We start from the raw sequence: 25,714 nt of genomic DNA, 5'->3' as shown, positions 1-25,714 counted from the left end.
AGTGGGACGTCAGGATCTGGAGCTGACAACAGGTTACCGGCCTTCTCCCTCTTCTCTGAAGTGGCTTAATTGAACACATCTGAGTGTGGCCTCAGGTATAAAAACACTGCAGGCTCCCCCAGCCCCTCCCAGCTTCCTGTTGCCCGAGGAGCTCTCGACCCGGCATCCAGCATCATGAAGGCCTGTGTGGGTTTGGGAGGATGGCTGCTCCTACTCGCTTCTTTGATTTGGACGTGTTCTGGGCAAGAGCCAGGTATCAAAGGTGACCCCGAATGCTGGTGCCTTGAAGGGGGAGTTTCTCAACCACCACGAGCCGTGGGGCTTCTGGTGGCTTAGACTCGATTGCCCTTCCCCCCTCCAAAATTTAAGAACTCTGACTCTCCTGGCTCCGCACTTTATTTTCCCCTTGTGTCCAGCTGGATACTGTTGAATGAGTGAAGGAATATTGAACTCAAGGAGTTGTGTTTTCTGCAGGTTCTAGGAATTAGTCTCTCTTCTCCCACTTCTTCCACACGTCAGCTGCTGGAAATTCCCACCAAACCGTCCTTGGACCTTCTGCCCTGTCATGTGGCTTTCTCTCCCCTTTCCCAGCACCTCCTCTGTTCTTTCACTTTAAACCTTAGCCCCTTGATCACACATTAACTGGCCTGCCTTGTCGAACTGCCTCTCTTCCTATCCAGAGCATCACTGCACAAGATGCAATGCAAGTGCCTGTTTCTTAAGATGTGACTCTGACCAAACCCCTCCTTAAAAATTCTTGTGCTTCAGGGCGCCTGGGTGGCTCAGTCGGTTGAGTGTCCGGCTTCAGTTCAGGTCATGATCTCATGATTCATGAGTTTGAGCCCCGCATCAGGCTCTGTGCTGACAGCTCAGAGCCTGGAACCTGCTTTGGATTCTGTGTCTCAGTCTCTCTCTGCCCCTCCCCCACTCGTGCTCTGTCTCTCTCTCTCTCTCAAAAGTAAATAGACATTAAAAAAAATTTTTTTTAAATTCCGATGCTTCCCAGCAGCCAGCTGGATGAAGCGTAAACTGGCCTTCAGCATGCCATAAAGCCTGACCTCAAGCCACCTTCTGATTCCATGTGTCTGGTTCGTCCCCAAACAGGGGCTGTCAGACTGCTGGTTTCCCCCACAGGCACTGCAAGGTCCCACTCTGGCACCTGGAGAAAATCTGGTGCAGAACTCCTCATAATATATTCAAGCCATGTAGATCACAGACATTGGGTCACATCAAAAGAAGCAGATGTTAATTTAAAAACTAAGAGATTTATAAACTGTTCTAAATGCTCAGAAGGGAAAGTTAGTCGGATTACAAGTGCATGGAACAAGCAGAATTGATGTGGTTCCCAGGGGACAGGAGAGCCTTCCTGAAGAAGTCCTATGTAAGGTAGGACCTTGGGGATGTCCTGTCTTTACTTGGGGTAGGACTGAGAACAGGGAATGACTCTCTGCTTTTCTGGCTTAAGTTAAAAAAGAGTTGGGCAAAATGTCTCTGTTTCTGAAGCGGTGATCTGTGTGTAGGCTGTTGGACTATGACCAATGTGAACGGAACACAGGGAAGTGGAAAACGGTGACTTGAGTAGACAAGGGAGGGTAGAAAGGGCAGTGGGGGGTCTGAGATGAGGAGGTGTGGATCGTAAGCAAGAAGGCCATCCTCTCTGCACAGGGCATGCTCTAAGAACAAGGCTTCCCCAGGCCTGGTGTGATGTGCTGGCCCAACCATTCATAGAGAGCTGAAGGACAATGTCCCAGTTGTAGGGAAGCTAGGGATAGAAGATTCTGTGATGGAAACATCAGGACTCAGGAGTGAGGCAGGGAGGAAAAAAAATCAAACATGACCGCCCCCCCTTTGTGCAGGTTCCCCACGAAGAGAGCACAGGATCTGTCCCCACCCCATCTGGCCCTAGAACCTGAAAAACAGGGCCTGGCTTACTTCTGGGGCAGATGCCAGGTTAGGGCAGCTCATGTTAAGGACTTTGGTCTTTTTCCTACTCACTGTAGGAACCCCAACCAGGAGACCAGGGTCGGGTAATAAAGATGAGAATAGTGTGCTGAGAACCGTTGCATTTGTTTGACTTAGGGTCTCAGCCACCCCACAACTGCTCTCAGCAGTCACAAAACCAAGTCAGGTGGATGAAGGATTGTGGAAGGCAGAATGACTTCTCAACAAGTAATCCCTTGTAAACCAGTTGTGTGACGTGGTGGAGCCCTGGCCTGACCGGGCTTGCCTGTCAAGATCCCTGACCAGCTCGTACACTTGGCCAGCCAGGCCCTTGAGTCCCTATTTCCAAGTCTGCCAAACACAGAGACGCTCATTCAATTCCTCAAGGATATTAAGAAGTTCAAACTTAAAATAATATTAGAAATGTGATGGTCCAAGCAAAGAATGAATATGCAGGTGCTTTGTAAAGATAAATCACTCTCAAAGTTTTGGGCCATGAAATTGAAACCGTGTGTGTGTGTCTGTCTGTCTGTCTGTGTCCCAGTGGTTGGAAATGCCTGGTAGCAAAGAGGCATATGAGGCTATTAGGACTTATTGTCATGGTCAAGTGTCTCTTGTACTTCAGAGCCGACAATGAGTAACTTTGTGCAATTTCTGGAGTGGTCCCCTCTTCTCTGTGGGTGATACATTCCAAGGCCCCCAGTGGCTGCCTGAAACCGTGGGTACTACTGAACCTTATGTATGCCATATTTCTTCCCATACGCACATACCCACGATGAAGGTTAATTTATAAATTAGGCACAGTAAGCAATTAACAACAATGCCCGATAATAGAACAATTATAATAATATAGTGTGATAAAAGTTATCACTCTCTTTCAAAATACCTTATTATACCATAAGCACCCTTCTTGTGATGATGTGAGATGATACAATGCCCACGTGTTGAGATGAAGGGAGGTGAATGACGCAGGTGTTGTGCTGTTCCACACCACCCTATTCGCTGCTACTGACCTTCTGAAGTCAGAAGGAGGATCATCTGGGCGCCTGGGTGGCTCAGTCAGTTAGGTGTCTGACTCGTGATTTCAGCTCAGGTCATGATCTCATGGTTTGTGGGTTTGAGCCCCATGTTGGGCTCGGTGCTGTCAGTGCAGAGCCTGCTTGGGATTCTCTCTCTCTCTCTCTCTCCTCTCTCTCTCTCTCTCTCTCTCTCTCTCCTCTCTCTCTCTCTCTCTCTCTCTCTCTCTCTCTCTCTCTCTCCTCTCTCTCTCTCTCCTCTCTCTCTCTCTCTCTCTCCTCTCTCCTCTCTCCTCTCTCTCCTCTCTCCTCTCTCCTCTCTCTCTCCTCTCTCTCTCTCTCTCCTCTCTCTCTCCTCTCTCTCTCCTCTCTCTCTCTCTCTCTCTCTCTCTCTCTCCTCTCTCTCTCTCTCTCTCTCCTCTCTCTCTCTCTCCTCTCTCTCTCTCTCTCTCCTCTCTCTCTCTCTCTCTCTCTCTCTCTCTCTCTCTCTGCCCCTCCCATGCTCGCTCACGCATGCATGCTCTCTCTCTCTCAAAATAAACTTTAAAAAAAAAACAAAGAGGAGGATCATCTGCTTCCTGACCACAGTTGACTGCAGGAAACTGAAATTGCAGAAAGGGAAACCACGGATAAGCAAGGACTCCTGTGCCCTAACTAAGTCACCTTTGATACTAAATCTTGCCCTCATGCACTCAGGCTCCAGCAGCTTTATTTGGGCTACTTCTGTTACTATAGTAACATCACAATACTTCAGGTCCCCCACAAAGGTCTAGAATCCGATCAAGCCCTTGCCTCCTTTCCTGAAAGTAAGGTCCATGTTATCCTTCTGTTTCTCCCCTCCTGGTATTTAGGACAGGCGGCACCAGAATGCTCAATTTCCGTCTAACATTTTCCTTCCTTGCCTATTTACCTGCTGTGGGCCTGACTATTTCCAGCAGCAAAGGCATAGCAGTAAAGAGCTTCTATCTTTCTGGATAGTGACAGTGGTAGTTTGGGCCAGGGTCTTGGCCAATCCCAACACCCAGTCCAATACCAATTGGCCAATCTAATACCCAATCCAGGGTATTGGATTCACATGAATCCAAATTTTTTAAATGTTTATTTATCTTTGAGAGAGCGAGAGAACTAGAAAGGGAGGGGCAGAGAGAGAGGGAGACACAGAATCTGAAGCAGGCTCTAGGCTCTGAGTGGTCAGCACAGAGCGTCGTTGGCTCAAACTCATGAACCATGAGATCATGACCTGAGCCGAAGTCAGACATTTAACTGACTGAGCCACGAGGCACCCCAAGTGAGATAAATTTTGAAGGTAAAAGTGAGAAGACTCAGGAATAGATGAGATGCAGGTATGAAGGGCAAAGAGTTCAAAGAAATCCTAGCGTTTCACGGCTTAGAAGTTGGATGGATTGTGGTGCTGTTGACCGAGGTGGAGAGCAAACCAGGAGTAGGGTCAATCAGAGCTTCTGGGTTGTACACGTACCTTTGAGAGAACTACTTCAAATATCCACTCAGATGTCTAGCAGCTAATTATAGAGGTGACTCTCAAACTTGGGAGAGAGGTCTAGGTCAGGCATGACAATGGGATCCCCCAAGGTAATGTGATGTAGTCCAAAGAGCAATGACCCAGTGTGATTTTTCAGTCCCAGCTCTGTATTCTGTGACCCTGAAAAAGTCCCTTCATTCTCACCATATTTACTGCACACCTGCTACTGTGTGGCACACAGCGATGGGCAAAAGTTAAAACATGGGATCTATTTTCACCAAGTCCAAGTTTTCTAATACTAGGTGCTGGGGAACTCAGTTCCTAGCACGAATGCCCTAATAAAGATGCAGTCCTCTGCTCCTCCACCCAAGGTGGAGGCTTGAAGACACATCACCACGCTTCTTTCTCAGGTAAAAATTCTGAGTGCTGTGTGAATTCACTCTGGTCACCTGGGAGTGGCATTCTGAGAGAGGTAGAGAGCCCCATGTAATGCCGTGAAGGGAATCGTGTTTTCCACAGATCTCGAAGTTCCATTTCTTGTAGTTGAAAATGGTCTTCCTTCTTGGTACCTAATAGTCCTGCTCAAATTTCTTGGAGCTGTTCACTGAAACAGATTTGCTGACTGTCTTCTTTTTTCTTTGCCTCCTTTAACAGTGTTGGTGGAATGCAGCCGTTTGAATTTTCTCGTTGTAGTTAAAAGAGCACTGTTTTACAGAGATGAATTGGTAGGCCCTGATGAGTTATTTCTGGGGACTGGCTGTCAGGCAATTCGAGTGTGGCCGGACAAACTTGAATTTGACTATCCTGTTAGTCTGTGCGGAATTACGATGCAGGTAAGAGAAGGAATCGTTTTCCCGGATACCGTCTGTACAGTCTTTGGAAGCACTGCTTTATGTTTGTTCTTATTATATATTATTATTATAACAGGCTACTGGTCTTGATCATTGGTACCACAGACTGAGCAGATGCATAGAAAGAACCTGAAGAACATTTTGTTTTCATTCATTCACCAGAGACCTACCGTGTGTAGGACATGGACAGTGAATAAGAAACTCAAAGAGCTTTCTCTTAGGAAGTGTAGCATACCCATTATTACATGGATAGCATGATAGATTAGCCAGCATTTTCACACAGTTTCTAATCCTCAGAATTTCATGAGGTTGATGTCATCTACACATACATAGATTAAAGAATTGAGGCACAGGGGCCAGTGATGTAACCAAACTCGGGAAGTCAGGGCCAGAAACCAGGTCTGCTGACACCTATGCTAATAAGCTCTTAGTTTTATTTTGTTTTCAGTTATGACTCTGGGATAAGCAACTCTAATTATAGAATGTACGACAATGACTTTTTTTTTTTAAGACCATGGGGATTTGGAGGAAAGGGAGATCTGGGAGGGTCTTGAACTAGCAATTTGCTTTACTTGTTCTTTTCTTCACAAGAGAGTACCAAAAATCTGAGTACCAATATCCTAATAAGGAAAGCTCTGGGAGGGTTTCGATGTAGGAGGTTTCTACCACACCAAAGGTAAGTATAATACATCCAATTTATCTCATCTTCGTGGGTGTTGCTTTAAACATGGGGCTAAATGTTTTCTGCCAGGAACCTGGCCTTCAAGTCACAGGTAAGGGAAAACTTGGACATGGGAGCATGAAGTTCCTTCACTGGACCCCCTTCCCGGACCCATAAGGATCGTGGTCTGAAAGCACAGTTCATGCTGGTCCAGCACCTTGCACCAGCCCTTATTCCCCCCACAATGCCATGCTAGTCACTTAGCTCTACTCTGCTACACCTGCCTTGGAGAGATCCAAAGGCATCTGAGATGCTTCTAGAGGTTCAAGGCGCCTGCCACTCCTAGAGTCCTTGGCAACAGCCTAACTCAGTATTGATCAGGGATCAGGTATCAGTAAGCAGGGATGATTTTTTGCCTCCCCCCCCCCCCCCACCCCTTGGTCATTTGGAAATGTCTAGCACCAATTTTAGTTGTCAAAACTGGGCAGGTGGTAGGGTGCTACTGGCATTGAGTGAGTAGGGGCCACACACGATGTTAGACACCCTACAGGACAGTCCCCACAACAAAGGATTATGTGGCCTGAAATGCCAACAGCATCGTAGTTGAACAACCTGGCCTAACCCATGACACTTGCCCTCTCCCCCACCTTTGTGCTCTGAGCAGCCTTTCGCTAAAGGAGCTTAGAACCGTGAGAGCAAACACAGCCTCAACTCAGCCTCATTGCTACATAAACCAGATGACAACACTTCACATTTCTAAAACTGCTTTTTTTCCTGTTTCACCCCTTCACTGGAATCACTGAACCAGACAAATCAAGAGACCCCAGGAAATATATGCTTCATCCATCTAATAGGATACTATGCAACTAATAAATGTATACAATAATCCAACAGCTTGAGAACCTCTCTATTAAAGTAGGGAAACAAGAGATCTGTAGATCTTTTTTTTTTTTAACTATATATATAGTATATGTTGACTATAAAAAAAGGCGGGGAAAAAAAAGTTAGGTGGAAATACATGCAAATTGTTACAGAATGAAAACAGGCTGATCTGCTTATAGGAATTAAACCTCATTTGTTGAATACCAAATACACTTCAAAATTCCCTAAGGGGAGTACATGTTTTCCATTCAGAAAACTCAGTTGTTTAGCACAAATACATAATTTTCAGTTAGCTGTCTTCCTGTTGGTCTAAGTGTTTTTCAAGGATCTGGAGACCAGAAGTAAAGAAAAAATACCACGTTTTATTTTTTATTTTTATTTTTTTAAATTTGTTTTTTCAACGTTTATTTATTTTTGGGACAGAGAGAGACAGAGCATGAACGGGGGAGGGGCAGAGAGAGAGGGAGACACAGAATTGGAAACAGGCTCCAGGCTCTGAGCCATCAGCCCATAGCCTGACGCGGGGCTCGAACTCACAGACCGCGAGATCGTGACCTGGCTGAAGTCGGACACTTAACCGACTGCGCCACCCAGGCGCCCCAAAATACCACGTTTTAATACGGAGATCAGAGAAAGCATTTCAGATCCCCCTCGATAAGGGTCATCTTAAAAGTCCTCTTCTCGTGGAACAACTTTTCTCCCCAGCAGCTGTGGAAAATTTTTCCTCCCTAGAGTCTTGATTTGAAGAGTCTAACGCAAAACTTTCAGGGTCGAATGACCTTCAACCTCCAGTTCTATTCAAAAGCCTCTGCCACACCTTCTCGTTTTGTTGTGTGATGCAGCTAAATGCCTCTGCTTTGCCAAAGAGAATTTAACTACCCTAAATATCATGATCTCTGGAGACACTGTGTGGCCAATTTTTTATTCGAATATATTAAAATATGTTGAGACAACTGAACACCTGTTTCAAGGGCCTCTTTTCCCACCAGGTCTTCTGTGATGGAGCCGTCTTCCATTCCTGGCTCACCTATGTACCAAAGAATCAATCCATTTCTGCTAAACTTCCCCTGGAGTGTACAGTTCCCAGGTCAGTCCAAAAACTCCATTGGCTCCTTCCTTCAATACCGATAGCTCTTTGCTGAAATGCACTGCTATCTACTTGGAAACCTTGAAAATCGTGACTGTTTTTATATAGCTTCTCAGGGTGTCTGTCAATGGTATTGAACCTCTACAGAAGCCCACTACTCAGAGGTCAAAGCTCAGGACAAGTGAGTTACACAGAATTACAAAACCAGGAGTGGACTTCGCTTCTTAGTTTTAGACCCTTGGGTTCCTTCTATCCCTTCTCCCACAGATCATGAAACTTGCTGCCAGACATAACTCACAGCACCAACACTTGACGCACAGCATCTACGGAGATTTCTAAGGCAGGAAGTTGAGGTTTGGGAAGGCAGAGACATAATAATCCATTTCCCCTCCTGCATTCGAAATCCATTAATAAATCATAGGCTATGAAAGATGTCAATCAGAATGTAGTTTTATGTATAGTAAAGCCACGGGCAAATGAAGCTTTAGCCCTACAACTGGAAAGCCTCATGCAAGTCCCCCTGAAATGAGCTTGCAGACCCAGGGGAAGGAAGAGCTGGAAAAATACAGGTGTCCCCCTTGCCTATAAAGCTCTGCAAGTGCTTTTGGCAGAGGTTGGCCTCCTGGTCGTGGAGCAGACCAGAACACGGCCCTCTGAAGTTGGACTCCACAAAGAGAACAGTGTTCTGCCTAAACTAAGCATGGCCGGTTCCTTCTCCCAAATTTGCCATCAGATAATACTTTCCTGCTTCCTTAGAAAATTAAGGGACAGGACCTAGAGAAGTTAAGTTGTTTTTCCCATAGATTCCTGTCCTGGAAAGTAGTATAATATACACCTGTCTTCTCTGGAAATTTCAAAAAATTAGAAGAAAAATAGTACCAAACAGCTTATTAAAAAAAGAAAAAGAGGGGCCTCTGGGTGGCTCAGTCAGTTAAGCATCCGACTTCGGCTGAGGTCACGATCTCGCAGTTTGTGGATCCAAGCCCAACATCAGGCTCTGTGCTGACAGCTCAGAGCCTGAAGCCTGCTTTGGATTCTGTTTCTCTCTCTCTCTCTCTCTCTCTCTCTCTCTCTCTCTCTCTCTCTCTGCCCCTCCCCTGCTCATGATCTCTCTCTCTCTCTCTCTCTCTCTCTCTCTCTCTCTCTCTCATTAATAAATATTAAAAAAATTTAAAGTAAATTCTATGGTTTAAGCCATAAGTATACAATTTCTTCTAAGCCAGTTGGAATTGAATTGTGAGGACAGGATCAGAAAGTTTGTTAAGCATTGAGTCTATCAGGTCACAGCTTTTGAGTGAACATGCTATTGGATTTTCAAAGTCTTCTGCCATGTGTTTTTGTTCTGTTTTCTGATAAGATTAAGTAACTCTGCTTTGCCAGAGAGAACTTTCATTACCTTAATTGCTAATGAACTTGTTTATTGAACACTTACTATGCCAGCCACAAGTTTAGAAGAACTTCAGGCATTTTAATCATCATTATCAACCCCATGGGTAAGGCACTCGTCCCTATTTAATGTTTGAGAAACTTGGGCACAGACACATTAAAGATTTGCAGCATCACACAGCTAGAGACTCCTAAATTTAACTCTAGGTACAATGGCTGGAAAACCACTGCCTTGTATCCCTAGGCTCCGCAAGTCTGTATTGGTTAGCAAGCTCTTGTGTCAGCTTCCAACCTGACCAATGTTGTCTTTCAAACAAAAAGAAGAGACCTTTATTCCATCTTGATTAATGTATTAATAAACTTCAAGACATTCTAGGAAAATCTTGCCTTAAACCCAGTACTGTCTTCCAGCAAAAATTACAGTGAATATATTCTTGAAATAGTTTTTCTTAATTTAACAGAGGATAGTTTCTGTGTCCTTAAGTTATTATCTAACAAGGAGGGATTTGGTGAGGGTCTAGGGAGTTGAACAAGGACATGATCATGCATTGTGCTTAAGACAAAATAAAAAGTTATAGCTGTTACAGCAAGGCCAGGCAAAAGCTGGGTCCAAAGTTCAATCCCAAAGTTCAGAATGATATCTTAAGTCTTTGTATTCCTTTTTAATTCCCTTTCCCCAACCTTTTGAAAGCTCCTGTGTCTCACCTGATGAGTCCTATAACAACACTGAAGTGAGCAATGGCTTCCTCCTATCCTCACCTGTTCAACACTGGTTCTTGATACAGTACAGATACTGCATGAGATGTGGCTATACCCACTGGAGAGAACACTGGGTAAAGGATACTTGCAAAAGCCAATATTTAATGTGCCCAATCAGGTACTCTATGACGAAAAGAAAACTGCATTTGGGCAAGTAACAACAGGTAAAGTCTAAATCCCCGTTGAAGTATAAGTGGCATACAATTCCGTAGTAGAGACATAGAGGTAGAGTCCTGTTGGGTTCTTTCTCTTGTGCTTGGAGCACACCATACTTGGTATTCATATGAGGAAGACCCTCTACCTTCCCGTCTTATAATTCTCTCCTCACCCTAGGATTTTTTTTTTCTTGAACAGGAAGGGTTTCACTCTACAAATTTCATGCCTAAATATCTGAGTCCAAAACCAATGACTGTAAGAGAAGGAGTTGATAAGTTTAGAGGTTACCAGATTAGAGCATCTTTCTTATCTTTTATGGGGCAATTAAATATCTTAAGGTGGGAGAGGGCCCTTTAAAAGAACCAAATGAGCTAAGTCATTTGGGTTTTCCCACTGGGTCCAGTTCAAACAAAATTGTAAACATGTAGAAGACTCCCTAGAATTTTGTCTTCCTTTTTGCCTATAATCTCTAAGAATTAGGCTCTACATTGCTCCCAGTCTTAAAATCTATACTATCTCAAGACCATCTGGGATATAACTCCTATCTGAGAGTTAGAGGAAAATCATATCCTAAAGCTAATCTTATGTATTTTAGCTGTTTCCATGCCCATTTTAGCCCATGGATTTGAGCTCAGAGAAAATCTTCCCCCTCCTTTGAACAATATCCCAGCTCATAAACACCAAATATCAGCTAATTATGGACCTTGTTTTTCCACAGTCCACACCTTTTTATGGACCACACAATTATTCACTTCAAGAGCATTTCTTCCATCCTTTCACCGATGACTTTTAGAAGCTTTTGCCCTTGGACATTCAGCAGCAACACGGAAGTAACCCAGCCCAGTCATGTGGCATTTTGTTTTTATATATTTACATGTTTTTAATTCATTTTGTAATCCCTTTCACGATGCCTTTGAGAAGAGGCCATTTGTATTTTTAACTTTCAATGTGGCCACAAACCCATGAATAAAAACTGACACATTTTATGGTATATCTGTGTTTACTGCATTTCTAATTTAGCACTCCATGCTATGGGGCTGAGTTACCAAGAAGGTGGGAGCCTGGGGGAAGGTTATGACCAGTATTGTTCTCAGTAGCTATTTAACACCCAGCTGTTGAACATGGGTGCTGGTTGTGTGCAGTAACATGGCTAGTAAGATCACATGGAAGAGAATGAATAGAAAGTGAGACCCTGGGTGGCTCGGTTGGTTGAGCGTCTGACTTTGACTCAGGTCATGATCTCACGGTTTGTGGGTTCGAGCCCCATGTCAGGCTCTGTGCCGACAGCTCAGAACCTGGATCCTGCTTTGGATTCTGTGTCTCCCCCTTTCTCTGCTATTCCCCCGTTAGTGCTCTGAATCTCTCTGTCTCTCAAAAATGAATAAAAACACTAAAAAGAAAAGTGATATTATATTTTCAATTTGCACGTCCAGTTAGTCTGAATTCATGCAAGAGAAAGCCCCTCTCTGAAGCTATCATGGTCCAGGCTCTTTCCACTGTCGTTTTCACAAGGAACAGCTGCATTTCTCAGCGAAGGTACAGGACATCTTGATCTCAGTCCACCAGGGCAAGATCTAGATTCCGCAAACCTCCCTAGGTAGAGCTGAGGCATTAAGAAATTGGGTGTGGGAGCCTGCTTCCTCGCATTATTTCTTGTGACCACCTTTTTGCCTTGCAAGTAGAGCCGTTTCCATTTCAAAAGTCTTCTTTTCCTTTGCTTTCTTCTCACTACCTCTGACTCCTCCCTCTGATTGTCTCTCCTGGGCTATGTGTGTGTAGGATTGCAGGCTACAATGTCAGGGTTAAGTGCTTTCTTGGGCTCTGCAACATCGGCAACCCCTATGAAGAGATGCCCCTGCATAGCCCTCCCTATGTTCCCAGGGCTAAAGTTCCTGATACTTTACCAGCTAACTGTGAAACTCCACTTCCTAATATTACTCCCCACCATCTCCCCACCCTTACCATCTTCTCCTGCAACAATCCTTTATCTTATTTTTACAGCTCTTCCCAATGTAAACAAGAGCCATTCAAGGAGCAGTCCAAACTTCTGTATCCCCGCCCCCCAAATCTGCTGGAAATCATGCACAGAAGCCAAGATTCTAAAATAGACCTCCACCCACAAAAACGTGTGTGGATGAATAGGTAGACAGACAAATACAAAAATGCATAATTTCTAGAACCTGTACATTTGAAGAGGCCCGGGCCAGGTATACTCCAAGAGTATTCCATACTAACAATTGACTTCAGCCCCCAAAATGGGTATTTTTCTATACACAATTGTATTTGAAATAGAAACATCAGTGATTTGGCACTTGAGTTACAGTGCCACAATACCATTCATTCAGTTAACAAGTATATATTAAGAGATTACTATGAGCAAAGTATTGTTTTCTGCCTTAAGAACACATTAACTTTTTTAATTTTTTTTTTCAACGTTTATTTATTTTTGGGACAGAGAGAGACAGAGCATGAACGGGGAAGGGGCAGAGAGAGAGGGAGACACAGAATCGGAAACAGGCTCCAGGCTCTGAGCCATCAGCCCAGAGCCCGACGCGGGGCTCGAACTCCCGGACCGCGAGATCGTGACCTGGCTGAAGTCGGACGCTTAACCGACTGCGCCACCCAGGCGCCCCTAACTTTTTTAAAAAAAGACAAAGTTCTTCCCTTCTTGACCTGACATCCTAATATATAAGAAAAACAAAATAGGTAAAATATATAGTATGTGTTTAGTGCTAAGAAGGAAAAAATAAAGAAGGAGGATATAAATGTTAATGTGTGTGAAATTTTAGGTAGGATGGAGAGAAAAGGACTCACAGAAAGATAGCTGTGAATAAAGAGACAAGAAAGGGTACCTGGGTGGCTCAGTCAGTTGAGCATTCGACTTTGGCTCAGGTCATGATCTCATGGTTTGTGGGCTTAAGCCATGCATTGGGCTCTGTACTGACAGCCTGGAGCCTTCTTCAGATTCTGTGTGTCCATCTCGACCCCTCCCCTGCTCGCGCTCTCTCTCTCTCTCTCTCTCTCTCTCTCTCTCTCTCTCTCTCTCTCTCTCTCAAAAAATAAACATTAAAAAAGAGAGACAAAGTAAGCAAGTAGCCAGCCATATGGATATCTAGACATAACAGGGAGGGTAAAGCCCTGAGACAGAATGAGGTATCTACAATAATGCCATTTAAAGTAATTAGGGATTTACGCAAACAAAACAGCCCACATTTCACATTGGACTCAAAAGCTATTCATCCAATACATTAAAACAGTTAGCTTTGATGGAAGATTGGTTGATTACATCGGTTAAATCAAGGCGGGGGAGGGGGGGGGTCTTGCATCGGCCAATGATCACAATGTGTGATTAACTTGACCCTTGAAATCTCTTTAAATTAAAAAGTATAATCACCAAGTTAGATTTTGTCAAAAATTGGAAACAGAGGAAGCTAGGCCTCTCAGCTTTCCCAGGTGGATAGATGTAACAGTGATTAGTCCCTCAGCAGCTCAATCAGAGTGTTTAGTATTCCTAAAAATCATCGCACAGGGTAGCCCTCCACAAAGTAAAGAGGCTCTTAAACTTTATCATGAATCACAATCACCCGGGGAGCTTGTTAAAACACAGCAAGAATTTGCATATGTAACAAGTTCCCAGGTGATGCTGATTCTGCCACTCCAGGGCCCACATTTTGGGAACCACTACACAAGGATGAAGGCTACTCTATGGACAACATCTTCAAAAGTCCTAATGATGCTCTAAAGATGACTCAAAATGCGTCCACTTCCTTGGTCTATACTCCAGGTCTCAGGAATATGGAGTTTCAAGTGTATGGAGAGCTTTCTCTTTGTTCTCCAGATTAATGAAGCAATCATGTACATGTCAGTGTAGCATTATGCATGAACCGACTTTAGGCTTCTCAGCTCTATCAAATTCCAGTTGCTTGAGAGGTTCTTAACCTGTGATCTAGCATAAGGAAGGCCTTTGTGGAGTTACCTTCTACATGTTTCCTTGATTTGGACATGTTCTGGGCAAGATTCAGGTGTAGGAGTACAGTTTGGCTGATAGTTTGAAAGGGTGGTTTCTCGATGACCATGAGTCATGGTAAAAGATGGCTTCACCTGCCTCCATTTTGACCAGGCCTTTCTAGTTGGGTTCTTCATTCCAGCTTGTCTCTTGGCTCAGGCAGAAGACCCTAAGGGCAAAGTATCCCCTGATGGGAACCAAAACAACCCCCTCAAGCAATAAGGACTGAGCTGAGCCAGGAAGACAACGCCTGTGATTGACTCCAAGACAGTGACCTATTTGACCTTCACTGCCCACCTGCACGTACCCACTGACCTTTGCTCCACATTTTCCTTATATAAACCTGGAAATATTTTTAGCACTTTGGAGATAGTCTTTGAGACCTTAGTCCGCTGTCTTCGCGGTGTTGGCCTCACTGAAATAAATTCCTTTCTTGCTTCACGGCCACTCATTACTCTGCCTTTGGATTTTGTCAGCAGTGGGTGGCAAACCCAGCCTGTTTGGGACCCCTGGAGCCACACACTCTTGTACCCCTACACCCCAGCCACAACGGAATTCCTAGGTTAGTTGCTAAAAGCTGAGAATGAATGGTTCCAATTGGCCCTAGATATTATCTTTTCCTTGGGTCTGATTAATACTGTTGAAAAATCGATGAACTCACATCATTATCTTCTCTCTCGAAAACATAGTCTGAGGGTTCACAGAATTAACTGTTTTTGCCTCTTATCCCTCATTTCCTCCCATTTAGTCATCCATGGCCCATCTGCTCTCCCTTCCTGCAGATGGTACCTCCGTTGCTCTTTTACCTCTTCACACCAAGTCACATTGCAACATATCATCAACTACTGTCCCTTATCTGATTGTATCTCCTCCCCTCTACCCCCAGAACACTACTGTGTAACCTTAACTACTCCTTAGTTCAATTCTTTCTTTAAAATTCCAGAGCTTGCCTACAACCACCCTGGTGAAACAGACTCAAATTGTATTTCACCTTGCACATAAACCTCACTCAGAGCCCCCTGTCTGATGCCTGCTCATCTAAGGACTTCAGGGAAAAACATACATGACTTTTTTATTCTGCTGTTTAAATAACCTGTCTCCAATACCATATGCAGACCATACAGATTCTACAGAAAAGGCACCTGATCTTTAGAGCAATGTTATGATATGACCATGCAGCTCGTGGTGGTGAATTCTATCTTGACTGGGCCACAGGGTGTAAAGACCTTTGGCTTATCGTTCTTCTGGGTGTCTGTGAGGGTGTTTCTGGATGAGATTAACACTTGACTCTGTAGACTGAGCAAAGCACAATGCCCTGCCTAGTGTGGGTAAGCCTCAATAGAACAAAGAGTCTCAGTAAGAGGAAACTCCTCCTGCCTCATTGCCTTCAGGTTGGGATATTGGTTTTTCCTGCCTTCAGACTCAAGCCAAAACTGGCTCTCTGGATCTCAAGCTTTTGGACTAGAACCTCACTGTTAGGTCTCCTGAGTCTCCAGCTTGCCAAGTACAGATCTTGGGACTTATTAGCCTCCATAATCACATGAGACAATTCCTTATCATACATACAAACATACGTACCACTTGGTTCTACCTCATTGGAGAACCCTAATACACAGCTACATAAATTTTCCTCAGTGCTAACGAACAATACATTTTACTCTAATCGCCTTATGAATCTTTAGTAATAATAAATGCTACATTTTAGGTTTTATTTATAATAATGAGTAAAGTCTCTCTTCAAGCTGCCCCAAATGATGGATTATTGTGGACACCTGACAGGCTTCAGTTATAATAACACAAAGCAGCTGGTCCTCTCACAACTTCCTGTTCCCCAAACCGATGTTGCCTTGGGTGCTGGCCAGATGAAGGTTTTCCTGGCATTAGGAGGGCTGCACCTCCTTTATGCTGTGTTTTGGACTTGCTCTGGAGAACAACCAGGTATTTATAGGGTAATAGAAAACATAGTGGGTAACTGATGATCAACGAGGAGGCTAATTCTTGGACTTTCCAAATCTGAATGTTTCAATCTGCTGTTACGTTGCTAATAACTAAGGGTCTATGCTAAGTGATCTGCTTTAGATGACTGAGCTTGGGATGTCTTGTCTCCCAGCTGGCTTTACCACAGGTAGCGTCCTTTGCCCTGCAACACCCTTTCCCCCTTTAAGGATCCTTATCATACTATAAGGGAAATGGGTTTGGTTGATTAGATAGAAGAGGTTTCCAATGTATCTGAGATGGAAAGGTTATCTTGGCTTTAGCCATGGAGAAAGATGCCTGGACAGAACCCTGGAAAAGAGAAACACATTCACAGTATATGTATATGTATCAAATGCTTATCTCTGGACTCATTAGCTATTTCAGAGGGACCTTTACTTTTTCAGCTTGGTGAACCAAGATGCCAGTAATTGGAATTATTTGTAGCAGAAATTTTGACAATGAGGCCAAGAGAGTTATATCCCAATACATTTTCAAGATACAGAGTCTAGTCTACCCCTAGAATCCAATTATTTGAAATACACATAAGGACTTTGGGATGGAGATTCTTAGTGCTATTTCTAGAGAAAAAAGAAATGATCTCTCACAGCTGCAGAGACTAATTCAAAATTCTGATAGACACAGATCCTGTATCCCACAGTTTTTTTTTTAAGTTTTTTTTTTTTTGAGACGGGAGGGGAGGGGCAGAGAGAGTGAGAGAGAGAGAGAATCCCAAGCAGGCTCCATGCTGTCAGTGCAAAGCCTGACACAGGACTTGATCTTACAAATCATGAGATCGTGACCTCAACCGATGTCAAGAGTCAGATGCTTAACCAACTGAGCCACCCAGGTACCCCTCCCACGGTTGTTTTTTAAGACTTTTTATATAGGGAAAATCAGGGGGACATAAGAATGTAGACATCTGAGGCCCATTCCACATTTAAAGAATTGGCATTCTGAGAATTTGGCCAAGGAACTTGTTTTTTTTAACAATCGCTGTAGTTGACTCCACAATAACATTTTAGTAAAGAGCCAGTGACTTTATAACTACCTGGTTCTAACCACAATTGGGACTCAATGTGAAGTCACTTTACGTACATGTTCATAGTGGACAAAATTAACTCTCATAAAATTTGCCAAGATCTTTCAGTTCTTTCCTACCACATGAGTTCATTTTAATATCGTCTATATGCTAAGCTCTCTGAGATCTTCCCACTATTACTATTATCTCCCTTGAACTCTTCCAACTATCTATACAACATATTAACTTGAATATACAATATTTATCTTTAAATTTTTACATCTAAAATGAAATGCACACATTTTTTTAAAATCTCAAACTTGCCTCTCTCCAGTTTTCCGCATCTTAGTTAATAGTAGTACCATCTATCCAGATTCCCTTAGAACTCTCACTTTCCCTTCCCTAGCCCCACATGCACATGCATCCAAAATGTTTCTAGAATCCCACTGGTTCTGCCAATCTCTTCTACAAAAACTCAAGTCCAAGCTGCCAGCAACTAGTCCTGGTCTATTTGAATATCCTTGTAACTGTTCTCCCTGATGACACTCCATTCCAACAACCTCCTCTCCTTCTACCCACTAGAATGAACTTTTAAAATCATAAATCAGATCCTGCTTACCCCACAGTGTGCTCACCATGGTTCATTATGTTCTAACCACACTGATCTTTCTGTTCTTGGAAGTCACCAACCAGTGTCTTTACATTTCTTTGTTTTTTTTTTATTGACATATCATTAACATACAATGTTACATTAGTTTCAGGTGTACAACATTGTGATTCAACTTCTCTATATGTTATGCCATGCTCACCACAAGTGTAGATACCACCTGTCACCATACAACACTATTACGATATCACTGACCATATTCCCTAGGAAATCATCAACAAAACAAAAAGGCAACCAACCGAATGGGAGATGATATTTGCAAATGACTTATCCAATAAGGGGTTAATATTCAAAATATATAAAGAACATAGACAACTTAAAACCAAAAAATTGAAATAATCTCACTGGCCAGAATGACAAATGACTTAATGCCTGAGTCACCCTCTGTTAAAAAGAGAATATCTAGTCTACCCACCATATATGAACCAAAAAGGGAGAATGGACAGGCCAGTGGTTTTGTGTGAACTCACATTTATGATTTTAGTACTGAGATTCTCCAGTGGTTGGAAATGGCCAGCAGCTAAAGATGGCTTTAAGACTATGAACAATTTACTCCACTATACTATAACTATAACCTAACTATAGGTTAACTTTCCAGTGGTTCTATGCTTGCCTCCTGAAGAAAGCACATAATTGCTTTCTCAGATTTTCCAATTAATCCTCTAAATTATCAGCAGTCTCAAATTACTCTGGGATTTAACTACCAGATCTTATATTTCACCACCCAACTTCTTGACTGCTAGCGACCTTTAATGCTTCAACTAATAATATTATAGCATCAATTGTCTTTGGCTGATTGGGCATAATACCTCTTGAAGTCACCAGCTCTTTCCAATCCTTTATCAGCAACATCCAGGCAACTTCATCTTTGGGGACCTCTCTTCACCACACGTCCTAAGTTCTACTTCCGTTTCAGTTCTCCCCAAACACAGCCCGTTGTGATCAGGGAGGGTCTGCACAATCCTCCCTCTTTCTCAGTAACAGGTAGTATTGTTCATGTATTCATTCAACAAATACATATTGAGAATTGATTGTGGGCTTGTTCTTGGATCTAAGTAATACAACAGTAAACATAACAGACCAAAGCTTCATTCTTATGGAACTTATATTCTTATGCAAAGAGGACAATATTTGAAACAATTATAATTACTAGATCCAACTAGTAGTAAGAGAAAAGTAGTATCAAAAAGTTACACCTGGTTAAGCTACAATCGCTACGATTCTATACCAATTTTGTTAGTTTTAGTTTGATCAAATAACTGTATTTGGTTCAGAAAATACCAAGATTAAATGTAGATATTAAGATTTAGAACATAGGCTTTGCTTTCTTGAACTTTAAATTGGAAATGAGGGTAGGCAGACCATTGCCAGTAATTACTAATATAAACGCCACAGTGGAAATGGCCTTTCGCTTAGAAATGCACAAGGGGCATCTACAATCTTGTTTGGCTCAATTCTCATCCATGGATAGGATCACCTGGACTCTTCTTGGTGGTAGTGTTTCAAGGGAGAAGGTAAGACTATGATCATCCCCTCTAAAATATATTCTCCCCGACCAACAGGGATGCCTTGTATACTGTTAACTGACTCTGAGCTTCCCTGACCTTCCATGGTACCACTATATCATCTGACGCTTTTTCTTTTCTACCTCTCAACAGTGTATGTACGATGCAGCCCCTCTTTGTTCTTGGCCAGGGTAAAGTCAACTGCATTTCATAACGATCTACCTGTGGCCCCTGATGAAGTGTTTCTGGGAGATCGATGTCCTGTCACCTCAGTTCATCCAGGATTTTATGAGTTTCGATACCATCCCAAGGACTGCAACATCAGGATTGAGGTAATTAGGTATCTGGCTACTTAACTAAATCTCTTAAAGACTTTCAGCCTCACAAACTGCATGTTGTGGATTTTTCTTAGTTTTTCCCTACTAATAAGCTGAGCTGATTTTGCCAAATGTCACCTAGGCCCTGGGAAGTAAAAGAAGGGAAGAAGGAACGGTTTCTACTTGTCAGTCAGCAGTGACTAAACAAGACATAGAATTTGTCCCAAGCTTAGAGACAGGCTTTTCTTCTCCCTCGTCTGTCTCCCTCCCTCCCTCGTCTGTCTCCCTCCCTCCCTCGTCTGTCTCCCTCCCTCCCTCGTCTGTCTCCCTCCCTCCCTCGTCTGTCTCCCTCCCTCCCTCGTCTGTCTCCCTCCCTCCCTCGTCTGTCTCCCTCCCTCCCTCGTCTGTCTCCCTCCCTCCCTCGTCTGTCTCCCTCCCTCCCTCGTCTGTCTCCCTCCCTCCCTCGTCTGTCTCCCTCCCTCCCTCGTCTGTCTCCCTCCCTCCCTCGTCTGTCTCCCTCCCTCCCTCGTCTGTCTCCCTCCCTCCCTCGTCTGTCTCCCTCCCTCCCTCGTCTGTCTCCCTCCCTCCCTCGTCTGTCTCCCTCCCTCCCTCCCTCCCTCGTCTGTCTCCCTCCCTCCCTCCCTTTTGACTGAGCCATGAATTCCTAACAAGATCTTTAAGCGACTTACACTCTCTCTTTGTCTCTTCAGGTCCTCCCAGGAAAGCATATCCTTTTTGTATCTGAAATCATCTTTAGGTCAAAGTTCTCAGATCTTGAAGCTTCCATACCTGTGGCCTGCATTGTCTTCCAGTAAGTCTAGAATGCCCAAGTGGTTTCAGGCTCTCTCAACTGCCTTTATCTGCTTAGGGGAGGCAGGGTGGGAGTACTGAAGCTGAGAGACCAAGTTACTATGACATGGTGGACGAGACCCTCGTGAGACTCTTACCCCCTTGATGCCCTCTTATTCTGTGCTCTTGACCTCCCAGCTGTGCTACTTGTTACCAGTGTGACTTTGGGGAAGTTACTTTATAACTCGGTGCCTCAGCCTCCTCGTCTTATAGGGAAGATTAAATGAGACGATGCACATAGAGAGACTGGAAAAGCTCTTGCTCATAAGATGCACGCAGGACACAGTGGCTGGTGCCATCACTGTCTCTGTTCATTCTCTACAGTGTGCGTAGAGCTGCGTGTAGGACTAGGTCTGACTTCACCATCTACCCAGAAGCTCTTAGACTGAGAAATCAATTTGTTCTCATTATATTTACAGTCCGAATTACAAACTATGTTATCTCTTAGCCAAGACCAACAGGGAATATTAGAGGTCCTGATTCACCCACAGGGGATGGGAGTACTGAACACTGATGGGCTGGGGAGAGAAGGGAAGCTTACTAGAATACTCGTTTTGACTTTAAATGTTAAATATTTCGAATGTCTCTGTGACCTGTGGGATAGGACTCCAATTGGCTCATTGAGACTCTACAATCATCTAAGATTGTTAAGTTTTGAATTAGTGATTATTCATCAGGTAATAGCAAATGTGGTGGCATATTTGGGAGGGCCCGCTTTTATATAAAGCTTACTAGGTCCAGTCCTTAAACTAATAATTTATTTTCTTTAAAAAAAAAAAAAAGTTTACTTACTTTTGAGAGAGAGAGAGAATGTGAGCAGGGAGAGGCAGAGAGAGAGGGAGACGGAAAAATCCCAAGCAGACTCCACACTGCCAGTGCAGAACTGATGAGGGGCTTGAACTCACAAACCATGAGGTGACCTGAGCCAAAATCAAGAGTTGGACATTTAACCAACTGAGCCACCCAGTCGCCCCAATAATTCACTTTCTAAAACGGAACAGGATGAAAACATTTCATACTGTTTGGCCCATCAGGGGATAAGGATACTGATGCCAAAGCAGGAAAAGTAAGGGTCAAGGGCCTGGCTTCAGGTTCTCAACCTCAGTCACCAGGACTTGCAAGGACCCTAATTCCATCCCTCTCTCTTTACTGCTTTTCCCTTCTATAGCCGCCCAGCTCCTAGAGGAATAACCACAGGAAACGATGCAAATAAACAAGGTGGCCTCAAGAAAAGATCAGGAATAGCAAATTTATACATTGGAGAGACAGTCAACAGGAAAGGGAAGGTGAGCTTACTTAAAGCACATAGGTTAATGCTGTCCACGGATATTTTGTAACCACAAACAATAAGATTTTTACAGGGAAATTGTGTAAATTCCTGTGCTTCCAGTTCAGGAAAGGCTGGTTCATGCTTCCTTGCTTACTAGAGGTGTTGATCTTTCTGGCAGCTGCTGTCTGTCTGGCATTAACTGGCATATTAACTGGCATTAGCCATGTGACTCATCCATGCAGGATGAGGCAATGGAGGAAACATCCTTACCAAAATCAATATTAACAGAATTTTAAATATACATGTTTTAAAATTAATACGAAAATCATAGAATGTGAATTTAATGAGGTAATAATCCATGAGAATGTGCACTCAGAAATATCTTAAGCTCGAACTCTGTCCTGAAAGGATTAAATGGCTGTCAGGGAGGACATTTCCTTAATTATACGGATTTTCCTTCCCAGACAGCAGAGGAGGAAAATCCTGAATATATACATTAGTATGTGTTACTAACCTGGGATGTAGCTCTCCATGAAGAGAAAAAGCCATAAGCTAGAGGTGGTGAGCACTTTTTAAAATTTGGGATAGGCACCTGGGTGGCTCAGTCAGTTAAGTGTCACACTTCGGCTCAGGTCACGGTCTCACGGTTCGTGAGCTCAAGCACCACGTTGCACTCTCTGTTGTCAGCACTGAGCTGAGCCCATCGTGGATCCTCTGTCCCCCTCGCTCTCTGCCCCTCCCCCACACTCTCGCGTGTGTGCTCTCTCTCTCTCACAAATAAACATTAAAAAAATTTTAATGGGATAGGTTACAGATGCTATTTTAAAAAAGATATATACCACATTTCTCTGATATATTCCACCGATAAAAAAAAGCAAAAGTACTTACATCTTTAGACATATACAACTCCTATGTTAATTTTTTTAGGACATGACCCCAAACATTACCAGTTTCTTCCTACCCTCACCATCCCTCCCTGTGACTTGGGAATGTTAGGCCTTTGGGGGCAAATGGTAGAGAATGACACTGGAGCAGATTCTGGCTCCTTTTCTCTTTGCAGAACTACCTTCATGTGCCGTTTTGCTGCTTAAAAAATCACACAGCTTGTCTCTCTCCACCCGAGAACTTGGAAGCAGACATAAATCCCTATAGCTGTGCCGGGGACACTGCATGGGAGCAGCTGGAATCCTGTCTGAGGATCCTGTGTGTTCTCATACATTTTTAAATGTTTTAGAGGGCTTGATTTTTAATGGAACGGCCCTTTGTTGTTTTACGATCCCTTATTTAGAAGGGTCTGCCTCTGCTTTTAACTTCAGAAGGAATCATAATAAAATGTGTTTTCTTTTCGTGGGTTAAGTATTATTTCTTAATCCACGGTGCTATGGTGCCTCATCATCCGTAAAACTTGTTACATGCAAGCTGAGTTTGCATTGGTTGTTCAGGGTCTGTAGTCGGTGGTTAATGCTAGTTAGGCTGAATAATAGAGCCTAGAAATCCAGCTAATCTATTTGGGACTCGTAGAGTAAATTAAAGAACTGCTGGAAACGAATGAAGTTAGTGTTGTGGGTGGAAAGTTTCCTACGTCAGCTCACATGGCTCCATTCCAAAGAAAGAAGAGGAAAAACCATTGCAAGTGCTTTCATTTTACTAATGGGGCTCCTGGTGGCCAAGAAGGAGGAAGGTTTAGTCCTAGACTATCAAAGCAGGTGCTATCAGCTGGGTTGTTGACTACTGGTCCAACACGACCAACAAGTCCACAATTAAACTAAAATCTTTCTAATGTTCTCTGAACAGAACTGGTTCTGAATTTAGGATATGCCCCATCGTACGTAGTATTTGGAACTCTTTCCAGAAATCATTTGTTCACTATAATATACATAGCTCCATTTCACCCATTCTCCAGGATTCCTCAAATCTTTCACTACCCCCCTGTCTAAATACTATGGATCAGGGGGCACCTGAGTGGCTCAGTCGGTCAAGCATCTGACTCTTGGTTTCGGCTCAGGTCATGATCTCAGTTTCGTGAGTTCAAGCCCCACATCAGGCTCTGTGCTGACAGCGTGGAGCCTGCTTGAGATTCCCCCCCCCCCCTCTCTGCTGTTCTCTCTCAAAATATATAAGCTTTACATACATACATACATACATACATACATACATACATACATACTATGGATCAGAATAGAAAGGGGAAAAAAAAGATGTTTTGAGCCGTGGACATAATAATAGAGCCAAATATCCCAGAGCAGAGCAAATATTAGTCTCATACTGTAGTAGTTTGCTAGGACTTCCATGACAAAGTACCGTAGACTGGGTGGCTTAACCAACAGAAATTTATGTTCTCATAATTCTAGAGGCTAAATGTCTGAGATCAAGGTGTGGGAGGGGTTGGTTTCACCTGAGGCCCCTTTCCTTGTCCTGTAGATGGCTATCTTCACACATGCCCTTGTGTGTGTGTGTGTGTGTGTGTGTGTGTGTGTGTGTGTCCTAATCTCCTCTTCTTATGAGGACACCAGCCATAGAGCATTGGGGCCATCCTAACAACCTCACTTAACCTTAATCACCTCTTTAAAACTCTATCTCCAAATACAGTCAAATATATGATTTGGGGGGAACCAGTTCAGGCTGTAACACTTCAGCATTTGACCCCCAAAGTATATGTCCTTTTCACATGCAAAATACATTCACCCCAGCCCAACAGCCCCCCCCCCAAATCTTAAACCATTCAACCATCAGCTCTAAGTACAAAATTGTATCTGACCATCATCTAAATCTGGTGTGGGTGAGACTTGAGGTACATTGATCCTGAAGCAAAATTCCTCTCCAGCTTCAAACCTGTGAAACCAGACGAGTTATCTGCTTCCAAAACACAACAGTAGGGCAGGCATAGGATAGACCTTCTGCAATAATGGGATTATAAGAATTATATATGTGGCCATTCAGATGACCAAAATATACTCCTCATATATATTTGAACTTCATCCACAGTTACCCACTCACGGCTCCCCAAACCTTTGGAATTTCCTGAACGATAAGGGCAATGGAAGCATCTTTTGTTATAATATTTGGTCTCTGGTCCTTGGGCTCTGAAATCCCTTCAGAGAAGGAAAGGTGGCACAGGTGTCTTGTTATTCAAAGAAAAACCCCTAACCACCATACCTGGGTTCCTGTTAAAGAAGTGACTTGCAAAGCACCTAGGAATGTAGGCGTGTTGCCAGGGGAAACAGTCATGATTATAGGACTGGGACTTGCAGTCTAACCTCCTGAATTCTGGGGAAGGGAGAGGGTCTGGAGGTTGAATCAATCACCAATGGCCAGGGAGTTAATCAATCATCCCTGTGTAATGAAGCGTCCATAAAAAACTAAAGGGAGAGGGTTTAGAGAGCTACTGGGTTGAAGAACTAAAACGCTTCCCTGTTCCACCTCACTGAGCCGGGCTCTACAAGAACAGAGGTCCTTTGTTCAGGACTTAGCCCGTGTAGCTCTCCACCTGGCTGCTGATTTGAATCCTTTAATATTTCTGTAATAAATCAGTAACCTAGTGAGTAAACAGGTTCCCTGAGTTTTGAAAGCCATTCCAGAAAATTAATCAAACACAAGGAAGGGGTCGTTAGAGCCTCCAATTTGTAGCCAGTTGGTCAGAAACACTGGTACCCCGGGCTTGCAATTGGTACCTGAAATGGAGGACAGGCCTGTGGGACTGAGTCCTTTCTTTACCCATGGAATCTGATTTTATCTCCAGTAGAGAATGTCAGAGTTGCGTTGAATTCTCGGACATCCTGGTGGTGTCCAAGAATTGCTTGTTGGCATGGAGAAGCCTATATACACACACTTATACACAGACAGGAATTGGCCCAAGGTACCTAATTTACATTCTTATTCCAAAAAG

At 43.5% G+C, this 25,714-nt stretch overlaps 2 protein-coding genes across 3 annotated transcripts; both read left to right on the top strand.

The window, feature by feature from the left end:
• Positions 1-122: 122 nt before the first annotated feature.
• OOSP3 (oocyte secreted protein family member 3) lies at positions 123-11,210 on the top strand. Its single transcript, XM_045039349.1, has 5 exons — positions 123-253; positions 5,092-5,270; positions 7,821-7,918; positions 9,996-10,137; positions 10,938-11,210. The coding sequence occupies exons 1-5, from the start codon at positions 175-177 to the stop codon at positions 11,010-11,012; spliced, it is 573 nt and encodes a 190-aa protein (XP_044895284.1). The 5' UTR covers positions 123-174; the 3' UTR covers positions 11,013-11,210.
• Positions 11,211-16,051: 4,841 nt separating this feature from the next.
• LOC123380625 (putative oocyte-secreted protein 1 homolog) lies at positions 16,052-23,179 on the top strand. 2 transcript variants are annotated; one of them, XM_045039347.1, is made up of 5 exons: positions 16,052-16,163; positions 19,546-19,724; positions 20,420-20,520; positions 21,727-21,844; positions 22,889-23,179. In XM_045039347.1, exons 1-5 carry the CDS (start codon positions 16,088-16,090, stop codon positions 23,051-23,053), a joined length of 639 nt encoding a protein of 212 aa, XP_044895282.1. In that variant the 5' UTR covers positions 16,052-16,087; the 3' UTR covers positions 23,054-23,179. The 2 variants fall into 2 exon arrangements, with proteins under 2 accessions (XP_044895282.1, XP_044895283.1); XM_045039348.1 differs by lacking the exon at positions 21,727-21,844.
• The last annotated feature ends 2,535 nt before the right edge of the window (positions 23,180-25,714 follow it).

Source organism: Felis catus, chromosome D1 (genome assembly GCF_018350175.1).
Source record: "Felis catus isolate Fca126 chromosome D1, F.catus_Fca126_mat1.0, whole genome shotgun sequence".
Classification (NCBI taxonomy): Eukaryota; Metazoa; Chordata; class Mammalia; order Carnivora; family Felidae; genus Felis; species Felis catus.
The sequence above is the reverse complement of the archived record's forward strand: the minus strand, read 5'-3'. Positions and strand labels throughout refer to the sequence as shown.

Bases quoted from the DNA above. Each gene is read 5' to 3' on its own strand.
- OOSP3 (XM_045039349.1), top strand. From the start codon at position 175: ATGAAGGCCTGTGTGGGTTTGGGAGGATGGCTGCTCCTACTCGCTTCT. The intron at 5,271-7,820 runs GTAAGAGAAGGA...TTTTCCCACCAG, and splicing joins TGTGCGGAATTACGATGCAG to GTCTTCTGTGATGGAGCCGT. The intron at 7,919-9,995 runs GTCAGTCCAAAA...ACCTTTTGAAAG, and splicing joins CTGGAGTGTACAGTTCCCAG to CTCCTGTGTCTCACCTGATG.
- LOC123380625 (XM_045039347.1), top strand. From the start codon at position 16,088: ATGAAGGTTTTCCTGGCATTAGGAGGGCTGCACCTCCTTTATGCTGTG. The intron at 16,164-19,545 runs GTATTTATAGGG...ACCTCTCAACAG, and splicing joins TTGCTCTGGAGAACAACCAG to TGTATGTACGATGCAGCCCC. The intron at 21,845-22,888 runs GTGAGCTTACTT...TTCTCTTTGCAG, and splicing joins CAGTCAACAGGAAAGGGAAG to AACTACCTTCATGTGCCGTT.